This window comes from Pristis pectinata, chromosome 13 (assembly GCF_009764475.1).
Source record: "Pristis pectinata isolate sPriPec2 chromosome 13, sPriPec2.1.pri, whole genome shotgun sequence".
Lineage (NCBI taxonomy): Eukaryota > Metazoa > Chordata > Chondrichthyes > Rhinopristiformes > Pristidae > Pristis > Pristis pectinata.
Genome location: NC_067417.1, coordinates 49,265,965 through 49,284,139, shown reverse-complemented (window position 1 = coordinate 49,284,139; position 18,175 = coordinate 49,265,965). Strand labels below are relative to the sequence as shown.

Genomic DNA, 18,175 nt, shown 5'->3' with positions numbered 1-18,175 from the left:
TGCAAGGTCCTTATTAATGAGCTCTTGGCCCCGTTCTCAGCGCCGCTCTAGTTTATCATGAAATAATAAAAAGGAGGGAATGAGGAAGTGAAGGGTTAAGAATTGCAACCATACCTATAACTGGCAAACAAAATATATATATATGCATTTATATTTCTTTAGCAAGGACTAGCAAGCTGCTGACCCACTAGTTAGGTTGGAATGTTAAGTATGTTAACTGCCTTTGTTTCGGGTAACGGACCATTCCGATATGTCAGACAGTGGTGATACTGAGTGTAATTAACATCGAGGTGAAGACTTGGTCTGAACAATGAAGGGTGATACCTGCCTTTGAAAGCCTTGATTATAACTCAATTATACTAAGACAAAAGGTGTAATAGCTGTCTCGGGATCTCTATAGCTTGACCGAAACTCGTGGTGCCGTTTGCAGGGGATGTGTGTGACAATTCCTGTATAAATGTCTGTCTGCCCTTTGTGCGGGGAGAACTCGGGAAGCGACTCTTAGTGAGTGCTGAAGAGAATTCTCCTAGCGGTGCACTGCTAATAAAGGTATTTGTTCGAATCGACCTTGTGGCACTGTGTTATTTACAGCGGACGGAAAGGGAAAATTGATTTCGGGACGATGAGGAAGGTGGGCTATCCCACCACAGTGTCAGAGCCAGACCCATAACAGGCTACAGAACACTCTCTAAAGTATACAGCACAGAAACAGGACACATCTCCTTTTTCCCCTAGTAATAACTTTCTTCTATATACGATCACTGGTTTTGGATTCTCTCACAACTGTAAATATTCTCAACACAACTGACACCCCAGCATATATTTAATTTCAATGGTTCATCAATCTTCTAAATTTTCTTTTTTCTAAATAAAAAAGCCCCAATCTGCTTAATATTTTCTGATAGGTAAGTTGTCTGTCAGTCAAGTCTGGTGCTGTCTTGTAAATCTTACACTTTTTTCCGGTGAAGATATAGAATCCACAACTCTGCACACGTGACCTGGCCAGAATTCTACAAGTGACTTAACATCACTTTTTTTCAGTTCTGTGCCCCCTGAAATGAATCCCACTGTCAGAATCTTAGACAACTTGTAATGCTGCTTTTAAAGATTTGTACACCTGAATCCTTAAACCCCTTAACTTGTCTCCCCACTGAATACAGGTGAGGATAGGTGACATTTCACAGTGGTGCAGGCAGAATGCTGTCTGTGTGCTGTGTGCATGTTCTCCCTGTAACCGTGTAGAGCTCCAGTTTCTTCCCACATCCAAAAACACATGCTGGTAGGGTTAATTGCTGGCAGGCACGGTAGTGTAGCAGTTAGCTTAATGCTTTACGGCGCCAGTGACCCAGGTTCAATTACGGCCGCTGTCTGTAAGGAGTTTGTACGTTCTTGTACGTTCTCCCCGTGACTGCGTGGGTTTCCTGCGGGTGCTCCGGTTTCCTCCCACATTCCAAAAGACGCAAGGGTTAGGAAGTTGTGGGCGTGCTGTGTTGGCGCCAGAAGCGTGGCGACACTTGCGGGCTGCCCCCAGAGCACTCTACGCAAAGACGCATTTCACTGTGTGTTTTGATGTACGTGTGACTAATAAAGCTATCTTATCTTAATTGGCCACTGTAATTTATCCCAAGTGTAGGTAGAAGATTGGAGAATCTGGGTGCAGTTGATGGGCATGTGAGAGAGAACAGGTAACATGAAATGAGTGAGGAATGGGATTGCTCTGGAAGCTGGCATTAACTCACGGGGGTCAAATGGCCTCTTTCTTTACCATGATATTCACAAGGAACAAAAAGAATGTTTGTTTTGCTACCAGGCTGCATTTAGCTCATGTGTCTGTGTATGTTCCACTCAGCTTCCCAGTACTGCGAAATGCTGCAGTGTCAGCCATTCTCTCCAGCGATAATATGAAAAGGGACAAGAGTACCTGAGGGAAACAGTTTGAGAGGGCAGAGTAAATTACATCACTCCATCAAAACACTGCTGGCCCCTTGCCCGCTGCCTCTGCTCCCACCGACTTCTTGCTCTTTATACCAGCCCACAGGTCTCTTGCTCTCCATTGCACCCCAGGCCACCAGAACACAAGAGTTGGTGCACAGAGAGACCTTGGATTCAAGTCCACAGCTCCCTGAAAGTGGCGACACAGGTGGAAGCGAAGAAGGCATTCGGTGTGCTTGCCTTCAAAGGATAGATATGATAGCGGCTTTAAGAGGCTGTATTATGATAGAGGCATTTAAGAGGCATTTAGATAGACAGATGCATATGCAAGGAATGGAGGGAATATGGATCATGTGCAGGCAAAAGAGATTTAGTTTAATTTGGCATCGTGGTCAGTGCAGACATTGTGGGTCAAAGGGCCTGTTCTGTCTATGTTCTTTCTTTTTCAATCTTTTTATTAATTTTCAAATTAGTACAATATATATATAACATTAATAATTCTACATACGGTGCAAAGAGATCAGGATGGCAATCATAACAGTTAATATATATAATCACAAGGAGTTAAGAAATCCTTGTGTAATCTAGACCTCCCGCTCTCTTATTAAGTGAACATAATACAAAAGGAAAGATTGAAAAGAGATGAAATTTAATTATATGAAAGAAGAACCCCCAAATCAAAAAAAATATTGATAATAGACCAAAAAAAACCAAAAACTTCAAAAAAAACTGGACTGATTTTTTCAATTAAAAAGAAAAAGAAACATTATTATGTCGTCAACTTCGCTCCTCTGTATTTAAGGGTTATTGAAAGGGATCTGAAAAAGGTCAGTCTATGTTCTATAGGCTGAGGCATTGGGTCTAATAGTTGGGACATCAAGTTGCAGCCATACAAAACATTGGGAGTACTGTGTACAGTTCCGATCGCCGCACTATGGGATGTGGCAGCAATTGAGAGGACGCAGAAGGAAATCCACTTGGATACTGCCCAGAATGGTGGGCTGTAGTTATCAGGAGAGATTGGGTTTATTCTCAATGCAACGTAGGAGGCTGAGGGGTGACCTTATAGAGGTTTATAACACGATGAGGGGCATATAGACGGGGTAGGTAATCAGAAGCTTCTTGCCAGGGTGGGTCTAAAGGTTTAAGGTGAGAGGGGGAAGATTTAAAGGGATGTGAGGGGCCGAGTTTTCACACGGAGGGCGGTGGAAGGAGGTGCCAGAGGAGGAGGAGGTGGGGGCGGCTACACAGTGTGCGGGATGGGAAAGGTTGAGAGAGACGGGCGCCAAGTGCAGGCCAATGGGACAGGTTCAGGCGGGCACCTTGGTCAGCACGGACGGGGTGGGCCGAAGGGCCTGTTTCCCTTCTGTACAGTTCTAAGACTGAAGAGAACGGGGCTGGGGGGCGGGCGGGGGGTAACAGAGGCTGATCACGGCCCCAGGAGACTCAGGTCACGGCGACTTTACCAGCAGACTCACCGCCGCCACGTCCCGCCACCGGCCCGCGTCGACCCGCCGGGCGCATGCGCCGTCACGGGCGGCGCACTACAATTCCCAGCGTGCCCCGCGTGGGGAAGACCTCCCCGGTCACGTGAGCGTGACACCCCGGCGATCACCTGACGCGGAGCCGGCGTCCGGGGGCAGTGAGTGTGGATCGCTGGCGGGGCAGTTCGGTGGCTGGTGCTGGGTGAGTGCATTGGGCGGGGGATCACCCACCCACCCTACCCCCAACCTCAACCAACCCCCACCCACCCTACCCCCAACCCCAACCAACCCCCACCCACCCTACCCCCAACCCCAACCAACCCCCACCCACCCTACCCCCAACCCCAACCAACCCCCACCCACCCTACCCCCAACCCCAACCAACCCCCACCCACCCTACCCCCAACCCCAACCCACCCCCACCCTACCCCCAACCAACCCCCACCCACCCTACCCCCAACCCCAACCAACCCCCACCCACCCTACCCCCAACCCCAACCAACCCCCACCCTACCCCTACCCCCAACCTCAACCAACCCCCACCCTACCCCCAACCAACCCCCACCCACCCTACCCCCAACCCCCACCCACCCTACCCCCAACCAACCCCCACCCACCCTACCCCCAACCAACCCCCAACCCCCACCCACCCTACCCCCAACCAACCCCCAACCCCCACCCACCCTACCCCCAACCAACACCCACCCCCCCACCCACCCTACCCCCAACCAACCCCCAACCCCCACCCACCCTACCCCCAACCAACACCCACCCCCCACCCACCCTACCCCCAACCCCAACCAACCCCCACCCCAACCAACCCCCACCCACCCCACCCCCAACCAACACCCACCCACCCCACCCCCAACCAACACCCACCCCCCACCCACCCTACCCCCAACCAACCCCCCTACCCCTACCCCCAACCAACACCCACCCACCCTACCCCCAACCCCAACCAACCCCACCCACCCTACCCCCAACCCCAACCAACCCCCACCCACCCTACCCCCAACCCCCAACCCCCACCCACCCAACCCCAACCCCCAACCCCCACCCACCCAACCCCAACCACCCTACCCCTGCCCCCAACCAACACCCAACCCCCAACACCCCCCCCCCCCCCCCCACCCCCCCCCCCCCAACCGCAACCCCAGTCCACAGATCAAAGGGACTCCGTGGCGGGCAGTGACTGGTGGGGATGGCCTGATTTCGGTGCTCCCATCCAGCCATTCAACAATATGTATCAGTGACTTGCTTGAGGAAACCCAGTGTAACGTTACCGGTTGTACTGGGGGACGCTGGACTGGTGGGATTGTGAGGAGGGCTTGGATTGAGCCAGTGGACATAAACAGGGCACATTGCAACCTGACTTGGATAAATGTGAAGTTAACGAATGGGGGGGGAGGGGAAGAAAATCAGAGAGGTGCATTATTTTTTATAAGGCAGATTAAGAAGTCTGGAGTACAAAGAGGCTTGGGGTGCCCTTGTACGCCAGTCGCTGAAAGCAAACGTACAGGTGCAGCAAGCGGTTTCAGAAGGCATGTTGGTCTTCACTGTAGGAGGCTTTGATATACAGGAGCAGGGATGTCTTGCTGCAGTTATACAGGGACTTGGTCAGATCACACTTACTTTGGGCTGCTTAGCCAAGAGGATATACTTACTGTAGAGGGAGTGCAGGTTCATTAGACTGCTGTGCCAGAGGTTAGGTTGGCTAGGTTTATGGTGAGGGTGGGGCAGTGGGGCTAGCCAGAGAAAAAGAGAGTTGGAACAGACTCAAGTGGCGGAATGGCCGTCTTCCTCACTGCAGCTGTTCTGTGATTTTGTGAACTCTTGTTAGCATTGCTCAACATTTTTAAAGAAAAAAATATAGAAAAAGGGGGTGGAGAATGAGCATCTCTGCTGTGGGGGGGTCACATGTCTGGTCACATGGTTTCAAGTCCAGTGCTTTGTCATGTGCACAAGTATGGTGAGGTACAGTACAATGAAAAACTTGCTTGCAGCAACATGGACACATAAGTACAGACAACACACAATATAAATTATACAAGACAGTAGAAAGACAGGAGGCTCAGCAACAGGATGTTAAAACCACTCAAGAATTTCAGTTCATTAAAAAGAAAAATATTTCCATAGTGCCTTTTGCAAATTCGGTGCACTCCAAACCTGCTTGCAGCAAAGTAAGTGCTTCTGTAGAGCTGCACTCCAGTGACCCGGGTTCAATTCTGACCCCAGCTGCTGTCTATGTGGAGTTTGCACGTTCTCCCTGTGACTGTATGGGTCTCCCACAGGTGCTCCGGTTTCCTCCCACATCAAAAGGGCATGCAGGCTGGTAGGTTAATTGGCCACTGTAAATTGTCCCTGGTGTGTAGGTGAGGGGTAGAATCTTAGGAAGCTGAGGCCAGTATGGCAAGAATAAAATGGATGCTTGATGGTTGGCATAGACTCAGTGGGCTGTTTCTGTGCTGTGTGACTTTGGCTTGTATGTATTCTGGTTGCTGTTGTAAAGTGAGGAAGTTCCAGCTAATGTGCACATCAGCAAGTTTCCATAATCATCAGTTCAATCAAGAAGATAAACTGTTAGTGGAAATCAACAAACTGCAGCTGCTGGAAATCTGAAATAAAAATGGAAAAAGCTGGAGACACTCAGCATCTGTGGAGAGAGAAACAGGGTTAAAGTTTCAGACTGAAGACCCTTCATCAGAACAGTCAATGATGCTGATTGAAGGATGAGTACCGACCAGGACACTGGGGAGAGTTACCACAGGGCCATGGGGAGAGGGGGTGTGCTCATATCCCATCTGGATCATGATACCTCTGACAGTGCAGTACAGTAATTGGTTTATTATTGTCACATGTACCAAGATATAGTGAGGAGCTTTCGTTTGCCATCAGACACAAGTACATCGAGGTAGTACAAAAGGAAAACAATACAGAACGCAGAATATAGTGATACAGTTACAGAGAAAGTGCAGGGCAGGCAGACAATAAGGTGCAAGGGCCATGACGAGGTAGATTGAGAGATCAGGAGTTCATCTTTATCGCACAAGAGTCTTCTAACAGTGGGATAGAAGCTGTTTTTGAGCCTGGTGGTACGTGTTCTCACAGTTCTGTATCTTCAGCCCGATGGAAGTAGGAGAAGAGAGAATGAGAAAAGTATGCTCTCAGCTTGGATTTTGTGTTGGAGTCTCTGGGCTGGCACTTTGAGCCCATAATCTTCTGAGAGAAGAAAGGTTGCTGTCAATATAGCACAGTTAAAAGGGTCTTTCCACCCCCCCCCCCATGCTTCTTCTCTTCTCCCCTCTCCTAGCCTTTTTTTCCTCTCTCTCCTTACCTTTGACCCATCTCCCGGTGGATCTGCTCTCCCCTCCTCCCCCGCACCTGCCCATCACCATCTCTTACCTGCATCTACCTATCACCACCCTGTGCCCACTCCGCCTCCCCTCTTCTGTCCACCTATCACTGCTCTGCTTTTTCCCTCCGATATATTGGGCTTCCCGCTTTTCCTATCTCCAGTCCTGAAGAAGGGTCCCGACCCGAAACGTTGACCGCCTGCTTTTCTCCACGGATGCTGCCCGGCCTGCTGAGTTCCTCCAGCATATTCGTGTTTGTCATCCAGATTCCAGCATCTGCAGTCCTTTGTTTCTCTCAGTTAAAGGCCCTTTGGCCCACCATGTCTATGCTGACGGTCAAGCACCCAAGTACACACTTTCCAGCACCTGGCCCGTAGCTGTCTATCCCTTGCCAATTCAAATGCTTGTCCAGGTGCTACTTAAATGCAGTTGAGAGTACCTGCCTCCACCACCTCTTCGGGCAGTGCAGTCTGATAGGGAAGTGTAAGTGTGTAGTGACTTGGGTGGAGGGGGGCAGAGAAAACTGTACAGTGTGTTTCTTGGTTATAGCAGGATTTGGTTTACTTTCTCTGACCCACCCCCCTCCCCTTCCTTTTCAGATGCTGAGGGTGAAACGCCAAGGAGGGAATCCCATCGTTTTCAGTTCTCTGGATGCTTAAGTTCGGCAGTCTGACGTGCTGACCGGGAGGCTGTGTCTATTAGTCCGTTTGAAGCAGCGGGCAGTGCACGGGGATGGCCCGCTGTGAGGTGACGGTGAACAGTGACCAACAGGACTGGGGCTGGAATGGGAAACCTGGGGAGCAGACCAGCCTCCTGCCGAGTTCGCCCGCCGACCGGCCGGGAGACCCAGGGAAGCGAGGAGGGACGCCGGCCTATGCCGCAGTCTTCATCGTGGTAAACGCCGCGCTCGGCGCGGGTCTGCTCAACTTCCCCTATGCCTTCTACATGGCAGGAGGAGTGGTGGCTGGGATAGTCCTGCAGATGGTAAGCTGTTCAATTCTGGGTGGGTTCATCTCTGCCGACTTGGGTCTTCAAACCATTCCAGACCCCCTCGAGCACTTTGCGTACCCTTCAGCCTCACCTGGGCCGTTAACAAGAGGCTCTGATGGGAAACCAGTGCTTCTCCATCAGGAACATTGGAATTAGCTTGGTATCCAATTCCCAAACTAGGGTAGAGCCGCTGCCTCTCAACTCCGGAGACCCGGGTTCAATCCTGACCTCGGGCGCTGTCTGCATGGAGTTTGCACGGTCTCCCTGTGACCATGTGGGTTCCCCCCCACCCCCCGCCCCCCGGGGTGGTCTGTTTTCCTCCTACAACCCAAAGATGGATTTCCTATGGACAGGAAAGGTTTAGAGGGATGCGAGCAAATGGGATGAGCTCAGACGGGCATCTTGGTAGGCATGGACGAGTTGGGCTGAAGGGCCTGTCTCTGTGCTTTGTTACTCTGAGTCTCTGTGCAGTTTGGTAAGTTGGTTGGTCTCCATAAACTGCCCCTAGTGTGTAGGTGAGGGGTAGAATCTGGGGGGAGTTGATGGGAATGTGGGAAGAATAAAATGGGATTGGTGTAAATGTGTGGTTGATGGTCAGTACAGACTTGGTGGGCGAAGGGCCTGTTCCCCTGCTGTGTCTCTCTGACTTTATATCAGCTCTGGTTCCATGTATGCCAGTGTGGTGCTGAGGAGGATATAGTGGGGATAATTCTCTCCAGGTTTGCAGACGGTTAACAGTGGGTGATTTGACAATCATTGCTGGGACCTTGGCTATTTCTCATCGAGAGAAATGGTTTTGACTAGAGAGAGTGCAGCTTATCCCAGACCCCTGGTGCTACGGAGCTGGGTGGGGAAGTGAGCTGAGGGGAAGGTGCAGAGAACATAGATGGGTTATGGGTCTGGGCAAGTTGACGGCATATTGAATGTGAAGCAAGTTTGAAGGACTCTGTGGCTGACATTTTCTGTTCTTAAGTTTGAAGATATCCTGCAAATGGATAGTTGTCAGAGCTGAAAGTGACGGAAAACACTTGGTTTCTATCTTCTAATTGTCTCGCCAGCTGCCCTCCCCACCACCAAATCAAAGGCTCGCATATTTTGTGCGATGGTGCAGTGATGCATAAGTTCAGGTGTTTAAGACAGTATCACTTCTACCAGGGGCAGGGCCTCCTGTCAAGGGAAAACGGACTCGAATTTTCATGGCTTGAGAACAACTCCTGTATCAGTTTTCGGAAACCTGGCCAGCTCCCAAAAAGGTTGGTTGGTTGACTCAATGAGACGCAGCTTTTGTACTTTGTGAGGGCATGTCACCCACTGCGTTTCCATTGGGGACTCTGTAGGCTAGTTCTGGAAGGGTAGAGACTGGGGCATGCCACACCCACAAGTGTCATTGGGTGACGATGCACAGGATGATCCACGGTTCTGTGGCCTTTGCTGTGACAATGGTGCCTCCTGTCAAACTGCCATTGTCTATGTGAAGGGTTGCAATAATATAGTCAGGTACAGTTTCCCACTGGTTGTAATGGGTGCTGAAGGCTTTCCCTTTCACTAACGTCCCAAACTGAGGTCTTTTGGCCTCAGATATCACCCCATCCAGTCTCCTTGGCAGTGTGGCCATCTGTCCCAACCAGATGCCCACATCAGCAAAGTCTTTGCTGGGATGGCTGACGTCCTTGCTTCAGAGAAGATTGTTGTGTTAGAAAACTTCCTTCCATGCCTTGCATGACTGGAGGTCCATTACTATTGGGTCCATTGTGCCAAGAACATTCACAAAGATTCTTGTGAAAAGATCGTCCGATGCAATCTTGATTAACGACTGACAAAATGATTCCTTAAGGGCTACCCCCAGTTGCAATTAGGGCATCAATTTATTAAGTGGGGCCAAAAAAAACTTTGAGGTAGTTTTTATTGTTTTGGCGAAAGCTTTTGATTTGCTGAGATGTGGACTTAGTGATATATCTTTAGATCTCTATTCTGTACTGTCATTAAAGGCAGGGTCAGTAAGACTGTCCCCTTCCCTATCAAATGGGGTAGGAGCAGTACTTGGAGCCATCCTGGTTCCGAGGCAGGCCTTTCCAGGCCCGATCTTCTACTGTTACCCGAGTGATGTGGAACCTTCAGTGTTTGAGTTTAGGAAGGCTGTTGATTCCACTTCAGGTGGCAAAGCCCCTGGCAAGGGTGGAACTTCAGCTGAAGTGTGGAAAATCTCATCTGTTACCAGCCCTGCTTGGGCGCTACCACCACTAGACCCGTGTCTGTGTGACGCAAGATAGACGTGGTGCAAACGTCATCACATGGTACACCAGCCAGGGCAATCAGGAGACTGCAACAGCTCGCTACCCATGTCACAGGGAAAGTCTTTACCAGAAAGGCTCCATCAGTTGGCCATCCATGTGTCCCCAGAAGGACAAACTCCCAAAAACAATGATAATGAGCAAAGAATCTGTTTGTTGCCAGTTCAGGGATAGATGGGGGAAGAAAGATTACTGGAGTTGGCAGGAATGAATGTTGGGAGTACGTTCAGATCAGTTGTGGTCTTGTGGCAGAGCAGGCTTCTGGAACTAATTCATACACAGAACGTAACCCACCTCAAAACGGCATCACACAATCTTGCATGTCGTGAGGAGGCAAACTGGGACTTGGTTCAATGCTTCTTCTAGCTCTTAGTACTTCACTGGTTTATACAGTGGCGTGCAAAAGTTTGGGCACCCCTGGTCAAAATTTCTGCTACTGTGAATAGCTAAGCGGATAGAAGATGACCTGATTTCCAAAAGGCATAAAGTTAAAGATGACACATTTCTTTAATATTTTAAGCAAGATTACTTTTTTATTTCCATCTTTTACGGATTCAAAATAACAAAAAAGGAAAAGGGCCTGAAGCAAAAGTTTGGGCACCTTGCATGGTCAGTACTTAGTAACACCCCCTTTGGCAAGTATCACAGCTTGTAAACACTTTCTGTAGCCAGCTAAGAGTCTTTCAATTCTTGTTTGGGGGATTTTCGCCCATTCTTCCTTGCAAAAGGCTTCTAGTTCTGTGAGATTCTTGGGCCATCTTGCATGCACTGCTCTTTTGAGGTCTATCCACAGATTTTCGATGATTTTTAGGTCAGGGGACCGTGAGGGCCATGGCAAAACCTTCAGCTTGTGCCTCTTGAGGTAGTCCACTGTGGATTTTGAGGTGCGTTTAGGATCGTTATCCTGTTGTAGAAGCCATCCTCTTTTCATCTTCAGCTTTTTAGAAGACGGTGTGATGTTTGCTTCCAGAATTTGCTGGTATTTAATTGAATTCATTCTTCCCTCTACCAGTGAAATGTTCCCCGTGCCACTGGCTGCAACACAAGCCCAAAGCATGATCGATCCACCCCCGTGCTTAACAGTTGGAGAGGTGTTCTTTTCATGAAATTCTGCACCCTTTTTTTTTCTCCAAACATTGCAGCCAAAAAGTTTGCTCATTGCGGCCAAAAAGTTCTATTTTAACTTCATCAGTCCACAAGACTTGTTTCCAAAATGCATCAGGCTTGTTTAGATGTTCCTTTGCAAACTTCTGATGCTGAATTTTGTGGTGAGGACGCAGGAAAGTTTGGAGAAAAAAGGGTGCAGAATTTCATGAAAGAACCCCCACTGATCCCCATTTTATTCTCCCCACTCTCCCATCAACTTCCACCCCCCCCCCCCCCCCCCCCCCCCGGATTCTACCCCTCACCCAAACACTGAGGGCAGTTCACAGCAGCGAGTCAACCTACTGACCCGCACGTCTTCGGGATGTGGAAGGAAACGGAGCATCTGAGGAGAAACCCGCGTGGTGATGGAGAATGTGCAAACTCCACACGGACGGCACCCCAGGTCGGGATCAAACCAGGGGTCTCTGGAGCTGTGAGGCAGTGGCTCTGCAGTTGTACCAATGTGCTGCCCCATAGCTTTTGGAGAAATTTTAGTGTTTTAGGGTGGGAGTGGTAATTGGTTTATGATTTATCACATGTACCACGATACAGTGAAAAGCTTTTGTTTGCGTGCCATCTAGACACATCATTCCATACGCACATACATTGAGGTAGTACAAAAAGAAAAACAATACAGAATGCAAAATATAGTGTTACACTTACAGAGAAAGTGCAGGCAGACAAATAAGCTGCAAGGGCCATGACGAGGTAGATTGAGAGATCAAGAGTTCATTGCAGTTATTCTATCTGTGAGAATGGAGTCTCCCAAACCTCTGGTAATCAGCTCTTGATGTTTAAACGTGTTGTGGTTTTCTTGCAGTGTTTGCTGCTGTTCATAATTGCTGGCCTGGTGGTTCTGGCGTACTGTTCACAAGTCAGCGGTAAGGCCACCTACCAGGAGGTGGTGCGGGAAGCCTGTGGACAGGTGGTGGGCACGGTCTGCGACATCCTCATCGCCGTCTACACCTTCGGCACCTGCATCGCGTTCTTGATCATAGTTGGCGATCAGCTGGACAAGAGTGAGTCGGTGGGGGGGTTGGGCAGTGAACCTTGTGCGCAGGGTCAGAGGGTGGGCAGCAGTTCAGGTCTGGCACGGGAAGGTGCAGTGGGATCGCCAGCCACCTTGAGCTGGGTGGGCTTTGAGAGTTGGTTAAACTGTCTGTCAAGTCTCAGGCAGCACCTGTGGTGAGAGGGGTTCACCGTTTCAGCACAGGGATTACTTTTCTTTCCTCCCAATGAGTCAAGTGTTGCAGCACAGAATGCTTATTCATTCGCGTTACGTAGACGTCACCAGCGAGGCGTTACTGTTCACTCTCGTTTGACTGAACCGAGGGAGACATTTGCGTGTCCAGTTAAGCACTTGAATTTGAAATCCCCAGCTGCCCTGGTGGGACTTGAACCTGTCTGTGGATACAGTGGGCCAGACCTCTGGCTGCCGATCCAGTAACTTAACCACTTCACTATCACACCCCTTGATACATTATCATTCCCCTTCTGCCCATCTTTGTGCTGGCTGTTTAAATATTATCCAACTAGTTCCACTGTTCTGCCCCTATAATGCTGGCAATGTTCCCTTTAGAAATATCTATCCATTTTTTGGAAACTTATTATCGAATCTGCTTCCACCTTTCTTTCAGGTACTTTCTAAATCATCATAACTTGTTAATATTTTGTTTTAAGATATCTTTACTAGTCACATGTACATTGAAAAACACAGTGAAATGCATCTTTTGCATAGAGTGTTCTGGGGGCAGCCCGCGAGTGTCGCCACGCTTCCGGCGCCAACATAGCATGCCCACAACTTCCTAACCCGTACGTCTTTGGAATGTGGGAGGAAACCGGAGCACTGGAGGAAACCCACGCAGACATGGGGAGAACGTACAAACTCCTCACAGACAGCAGCCGGAATTGAACCCGGGTCGCTGGCGCTGTAATAGCATTACGCTAACCGCTGCACTACTGTGCCTGCCAGTAGTTTTTTTGACAACTACCACAAAGTTGTGTCCTCTTCAGGCACATCTGCTTGAAGCGGTTTCCTTATTTGCTTCGTCAAAGTCCCTTCATTACTCTGAACACCCAGTAAATCTACCCCGTGCCACGTTTACTAAATCTGAAGCTCACATAAAATTGTTAAACTGGCCCAGATGCTTCGAGCAGGATTCCTGCAGATGGTGGATTATGTACACACACAGGCTAGTTTTACAGCCCCATCATTTACGTTCTAGGGCACACATTCTGTGTGGTAACAGACACTGGGCTGCACCTGGTGATGTTTGTCATCGGGGAAGTGGGTCTGCACTGCAGGATGCTGGTGGAAACAGCGTCATGGGTGGGGTAGAGAGTGATCTTGGATCACTGGCTTAGGAATGCTGCCCTGTTTCTAGTATAAGGGGGTGAAGAAATTTGTGCCATTATTGTTTCATTTGCTGCTGTAAAAGTGGGCAGTCACAAAAACATGCTTCTGTAATAGCAAAAGAATTTAGGATGCTGTTGTGTACTCTCTGACCTCTAGAGGTTCCAAAGCAATTTATTCCCAATAAAGTTCCATTTTGTACTGTGGTCACTGTTTAAAGAGGGAATGTGGCAGCCCATTTGTGCACAGTGAGACCCCACAGAAAAGCATCGAGCAGTTGGTTATGTACCAGGCCGTGAAGTGTGCACAAGTCAAACTAGTACATTGATCCTCAAGATGTAACACTGTTCGTGGTGTTTAGCTGGAGCATTGAATCAGGTGAGAATGTACTTCGATCAGTAGACCAGGCCTAAAGTGACGCAAGGATCTTTCTCCGAGAGTACTTTGCCCTATACCTTGACCCTTGGGTTGTTGTCCAAACCTAAACAAATGTGTTGAGGGAGATATTCTGTGTGGGGAAGGTTTTGAATGATGTGCTTTGCCTTTGCAGTACTCGCAGCATTGATGCACACTCCTGAAGGGGATGCTTCTGTCAACGGCCACTGGTACAGTGACCGTAAGTTCACCATCTCTGTCATCTCCATTTTGGTCATCCTACCTCTCTCCATCCCCAAAGAGATTGGGTTCCAGAAGTATGCCAGGTTAGTGATTTTACTGCTTTGAGTGATGGACTTGTTGGTCCTTGTGCCAATGGATGGAACAAGCGGTGTATTCGATTCCCAGCCTGTGATGTAAGCCATTCTCTGCCAGGGCAGTGGTTAACAAGGTTGATGCAAGTAGAAGTGGTGTGGAGTGCAGCGGCAATGTTAATCAGCCTTCCCTCTACGTCCGGCATCTCGCTGTTCAACAATAAGCTGGGATTTTTGCCCATATTATTTCTCATATTAATCATTCTTTGTGGGGGAAAAAGGTTGCCAATCTCTAATGTGCCCTTCGCTTCTCGTTGAAGCCAATCTGTCAGGTCCCCCTGAACACGGCGACTCCAAATCCCACCTTGTTCCCCTTTCCCTTTTCTCTGCCACAATCTCCTCCTTCAACCTGTGAATTGAGTCGCCGATCATCCCTCTTGTTCCTCCTCGGTTTTCCTGTGCTCGTACCTTCCCCTCTTGGACCAGTGGCCTTTGACCATACCTTTTATTGCATCTCAAATCGTGATTCAAACCACTCCCTCATCTCTTGTTCTACCTACCTTGTGTTCTCAAAACCTATCACCCAAACTGATCTGAAAATCAAAAAAATAAAACTTGTAGATGCTGGAAATCTAAAACAAAAGCAAAAAATGCTGGAAATACTCAGCAGGTCGGGCTGCATCCGTGGGAAGAGAAACAGAAGACCCTCTGTCAGAACTGGGAAGAAGACAAAAGAAGATTGTTAAGATTCAGGGAGGGTGGGGAAGGGTTGTCTCTGACAGGGTAAAACCGGGGTGACCATGGGGATAAGCTGTAAACAGGGTAATCTGGTCAGTGAGTGAATGGGAGCAGTTAGAGAGTGAGAATGTGGACAAAAGGATGTAGGAGTTGTGAAATGCAAAGCAGGAGGATGTGCCTAGCAGGTCAGGCTGGGAACATCCTCCACTCCCAGAGAGAAAAAAGACAAAATGGAAAAGAAACAAACTGAACTGATGTCACAGATGGATGACTGATACAGACAGGGAAATCAAGCTACCCGAAGTTGTAGAGTCCAGGAGGCTGCAACGTGCCCAGACAGAAGATGAGGTGCTGTTCCTCAAGCCTGTGTGGGGCCTCACTGTAACAGTGAAGGAGGCCACAGACCAATAGAGTGGGATGGGGAATTGAAGTGACAAATAATGAGATGCTCGGGGTCAGCCCCGTGGACTGACCACAGGTGCTTCGCAAAGTGATCACCCTACCTAGGCAATCTCCCCACCTGTCTGACCTTTCACCCCCGAGGTTCTGCCTCTTCTCGTCCTCGGTCCCTGATGATGGGCTGCGCTCGATCTGCTGAGCAGACCTAGGCTGCTCCCCCATTGAACCATTCACACACTGGCCCCACCCCCACCCCATTGCAGTTCTCGACTTCAGCTCCGTAGTTCTAACGCCCCCGGCATGGCCTCTTTAAATCCCCCCCAGAACCCTCCTCTTCCACAGAGGCGAGGAGCCCATCGGATTGCTCATCCCCAGAAGGCTGAGACTATTCGTGTAGTCACCTCCACTGTTGATTGACTCACTAATCTTATCTCCAATTGCCCCTCTCCCCGACCCCTTTGCTCCATCATCTTGCAGCTTTTCTCGTTGTCTTAGGTTGGGATTTTCCAAGTACCAAAACCACCCCTTATCGAATCGCTCATCAGTTGTTCCAAACCAGGTCAACAGACCCTGCGCCCACTGAAACGGTCTCGGCCTCACTCGCCTTCTCCACCTACCCCCTGCCTTCCCCTTTTGTGTCCTCTGTGGGACTACCTGTCAGAACACGTTGTGTCTCCAGGGAACACTTGAGACAAGGTGGAAGTAGTTGGAAGTGAAGGGCCAAATTCTTGAGACAACCCCACGGGTTGATCAGGCTCAGTTACCACGCGGAGTGGACCCTGCTCAGCAGACCTACAACAGGGCAAGGGCAATGTAACCTTCAGCACTGGGCATCTTCACAAACCCATCTTTGGAGCTGGGGCAAGGTGGAGGCGATATTGTGCCGTGTCCTCTTGGTGCAGTCCAACAGCATCTAACTCAGTAAATGAGGCTGTCGTTATAGAGTCATACAGCACGGATACAGGCCCTTCAGCCCAACTCATTCATGCTGACCAAAATGCCTTCCTAAGCTTGTCCTGTTTGCCCAGTTATCCCTATAAACCTTTGCTATCCATGTACCTGTCCATTGTGCCTTCATTATTTTAACTCTCCATTCTAATCGAGCTTTCAGTGTGACATTTGACGCCTCTGTTAACCACTTTCTTGTACTGACCTGCGTGCCTCGCTCTCCAATATTGCATCTCCTTGATCCACTTTCCTGCCAAACTGAAGCTCCCAGTTGGTAGTGCTTGACAGAGTGGTGTCTGATCCCTCCACCTATCTGGTTTCTTGGCTACTGAAGCACAACCACTTCCTCTCCCTCTTCCGCCCCATCAATTCCGTTGCAGCTGTTCAGTCTGTGCGTCCTGGATAGTTGAGAGTGGTGTTGATTAATCCGCAGAGTGGGTCGGTTGTCTCTGCTTGTTTGGTGAGGTGGGGTTATGGTGTGGGGACGGGTGGGGGGAAGTGGTGCTGGAGAAGGGGACCCAGATGGTTTGGCCCTTGAACCTGAACACAGGCCGTCCCTGGGGAACGACGGATTCTGTTTTCACTGATGTTCATGGGTCGATTTTTGTCCATAAGTCGGAAAATACACAAAAATCACTCTATGGTGATCACACCTCCACAGTATTGTAACAAATGGCATCAAAAGCACATAATAACAAGAAAGAATAATTACTAAAAGTGGAGAGAGGGAAGAAACTAATACTGCCATATGTAGGAGCAAACGTTTGTATGTACATCGGACATGATATTTATGGGAGCTCATTCCTACGTAGGGGATGTCCATAAATTGTATGTTCTTAAGTCGGGAACAGCTTGTACACTACTTGTTCCTTTGCTTAGATCCAATCCAGACTAGTGCCTGTTGTGAGGGTTTGTGTGCCTGACCAGCTGCTGTTCCGTAATGGAAGGTAGACCCCAAAGTCTCTGGCTGGTTTTCGGATTGAATCAATAATATTGTGCAGGTCTTGCACAGCAGTCCAGCATTGGGACTGATCAAACCATGATTCACTTAACTGGGGTGGTCGCTACTGACACTGTACCTGGAATACATGCGTACCATTTACCAGAACTTCCATCCCATTAAAGGATGAAGCAATTTATCCAAGCAAAGGCTTCAAATTGAGGTTAAGCAGCTTTGGATTTGAACCTTTTTACTATTTGGCAGCCTTTTAACACCTTCCCTGTTGGGATGTATACAGCCAAGGTTGGCCCTGTTTTGACTGTTATTTTTCCTTTCTCTCTAGCACCCTAAGTGTGTTGGGCACTTGGTATGTGACCATTATAGTTATCATTAAGTATATCTGGCCAGACAAAGGCATCAATACTGGGGACATCCCCACCAGGTAAGTGTTGTCTCCTTGGCACTTGGCTTGTTACGTGTGCTTCAGCGAGGGGCAGCTCAGCCAGAGAACGTGCCACCTTTTACAAAATGCAGGGATACGTAGAGCAGGTGGGAGGGGAACGGATGTGGACTGGGACCGCTCCAGCAGGAGCGGCACGTGGCTCAAGCGGTCTCTTTCCGTGCCCGGAGCCTGCGCGGCTCCCTGCTCCATGCGCGAATCGAGCTACGCACCTGGAGTTTCTGTTCTCGGCCAAACCATGTGTAGCTGAGGGGGAATTGTACAGAGAAACAAGAGCACAGCTTGTGCTCTGTACGCCTGCTGTGGCAGCCCTGGGCAATAACAGCCCAAAGAAAGTTGCCTGACTTCCCATTGGGCTGGCGTACAGCACAGAATGAGGGCAGTGCCTTACTACTGAGGTCGGGGTTGGGCAATGGGAAGGAGATGGTGGGTTGTCGAGCTGCCAGTAAGGG

At 49.4% G+C, this 18,175-nt stretch overlaps 1 protein-coding gene across 2 annotated transcripts in view; it reads left to right on the top strand.

Annotated features, from left to right (window-relative positions):
- The first annotated feature begins 3,487 nt into the window (after positions 1-3,487).
- The window catches only part of slc38a7 (solute carrier family 38 member 7), a 45,575-nt gene continuing 30,887 nt past the window's right edge, over positions 3,488-18,175 (top strand). For both annotated transcript variants that reach the window (XM_052028167.1, XM_052028166.1), the window contains exons 1-5: positions 3,488-3,618; positions 7,369-7,753; positions 12,017-12,215; positions 14,100-14,250; positions 17,607-17,705. In XM_052028167.1, the coding sequence (XP_051884127.1) occupies positions 7,502-7,753; positions 12,017-12,215; positions 14,100-14,250; positions 17,607-17,705 (701 nt within the window). In that variant the 5' untranslated portion in view covers positions 3,488-3,618; positions 7,369-7,501. The remainder of the gene's footprint in view (positions 3,619-7,368; positions 7,754-12,016; positions 12,216-14,099; positions 14,251-17,606; positions 17,706-18,175) is intronic.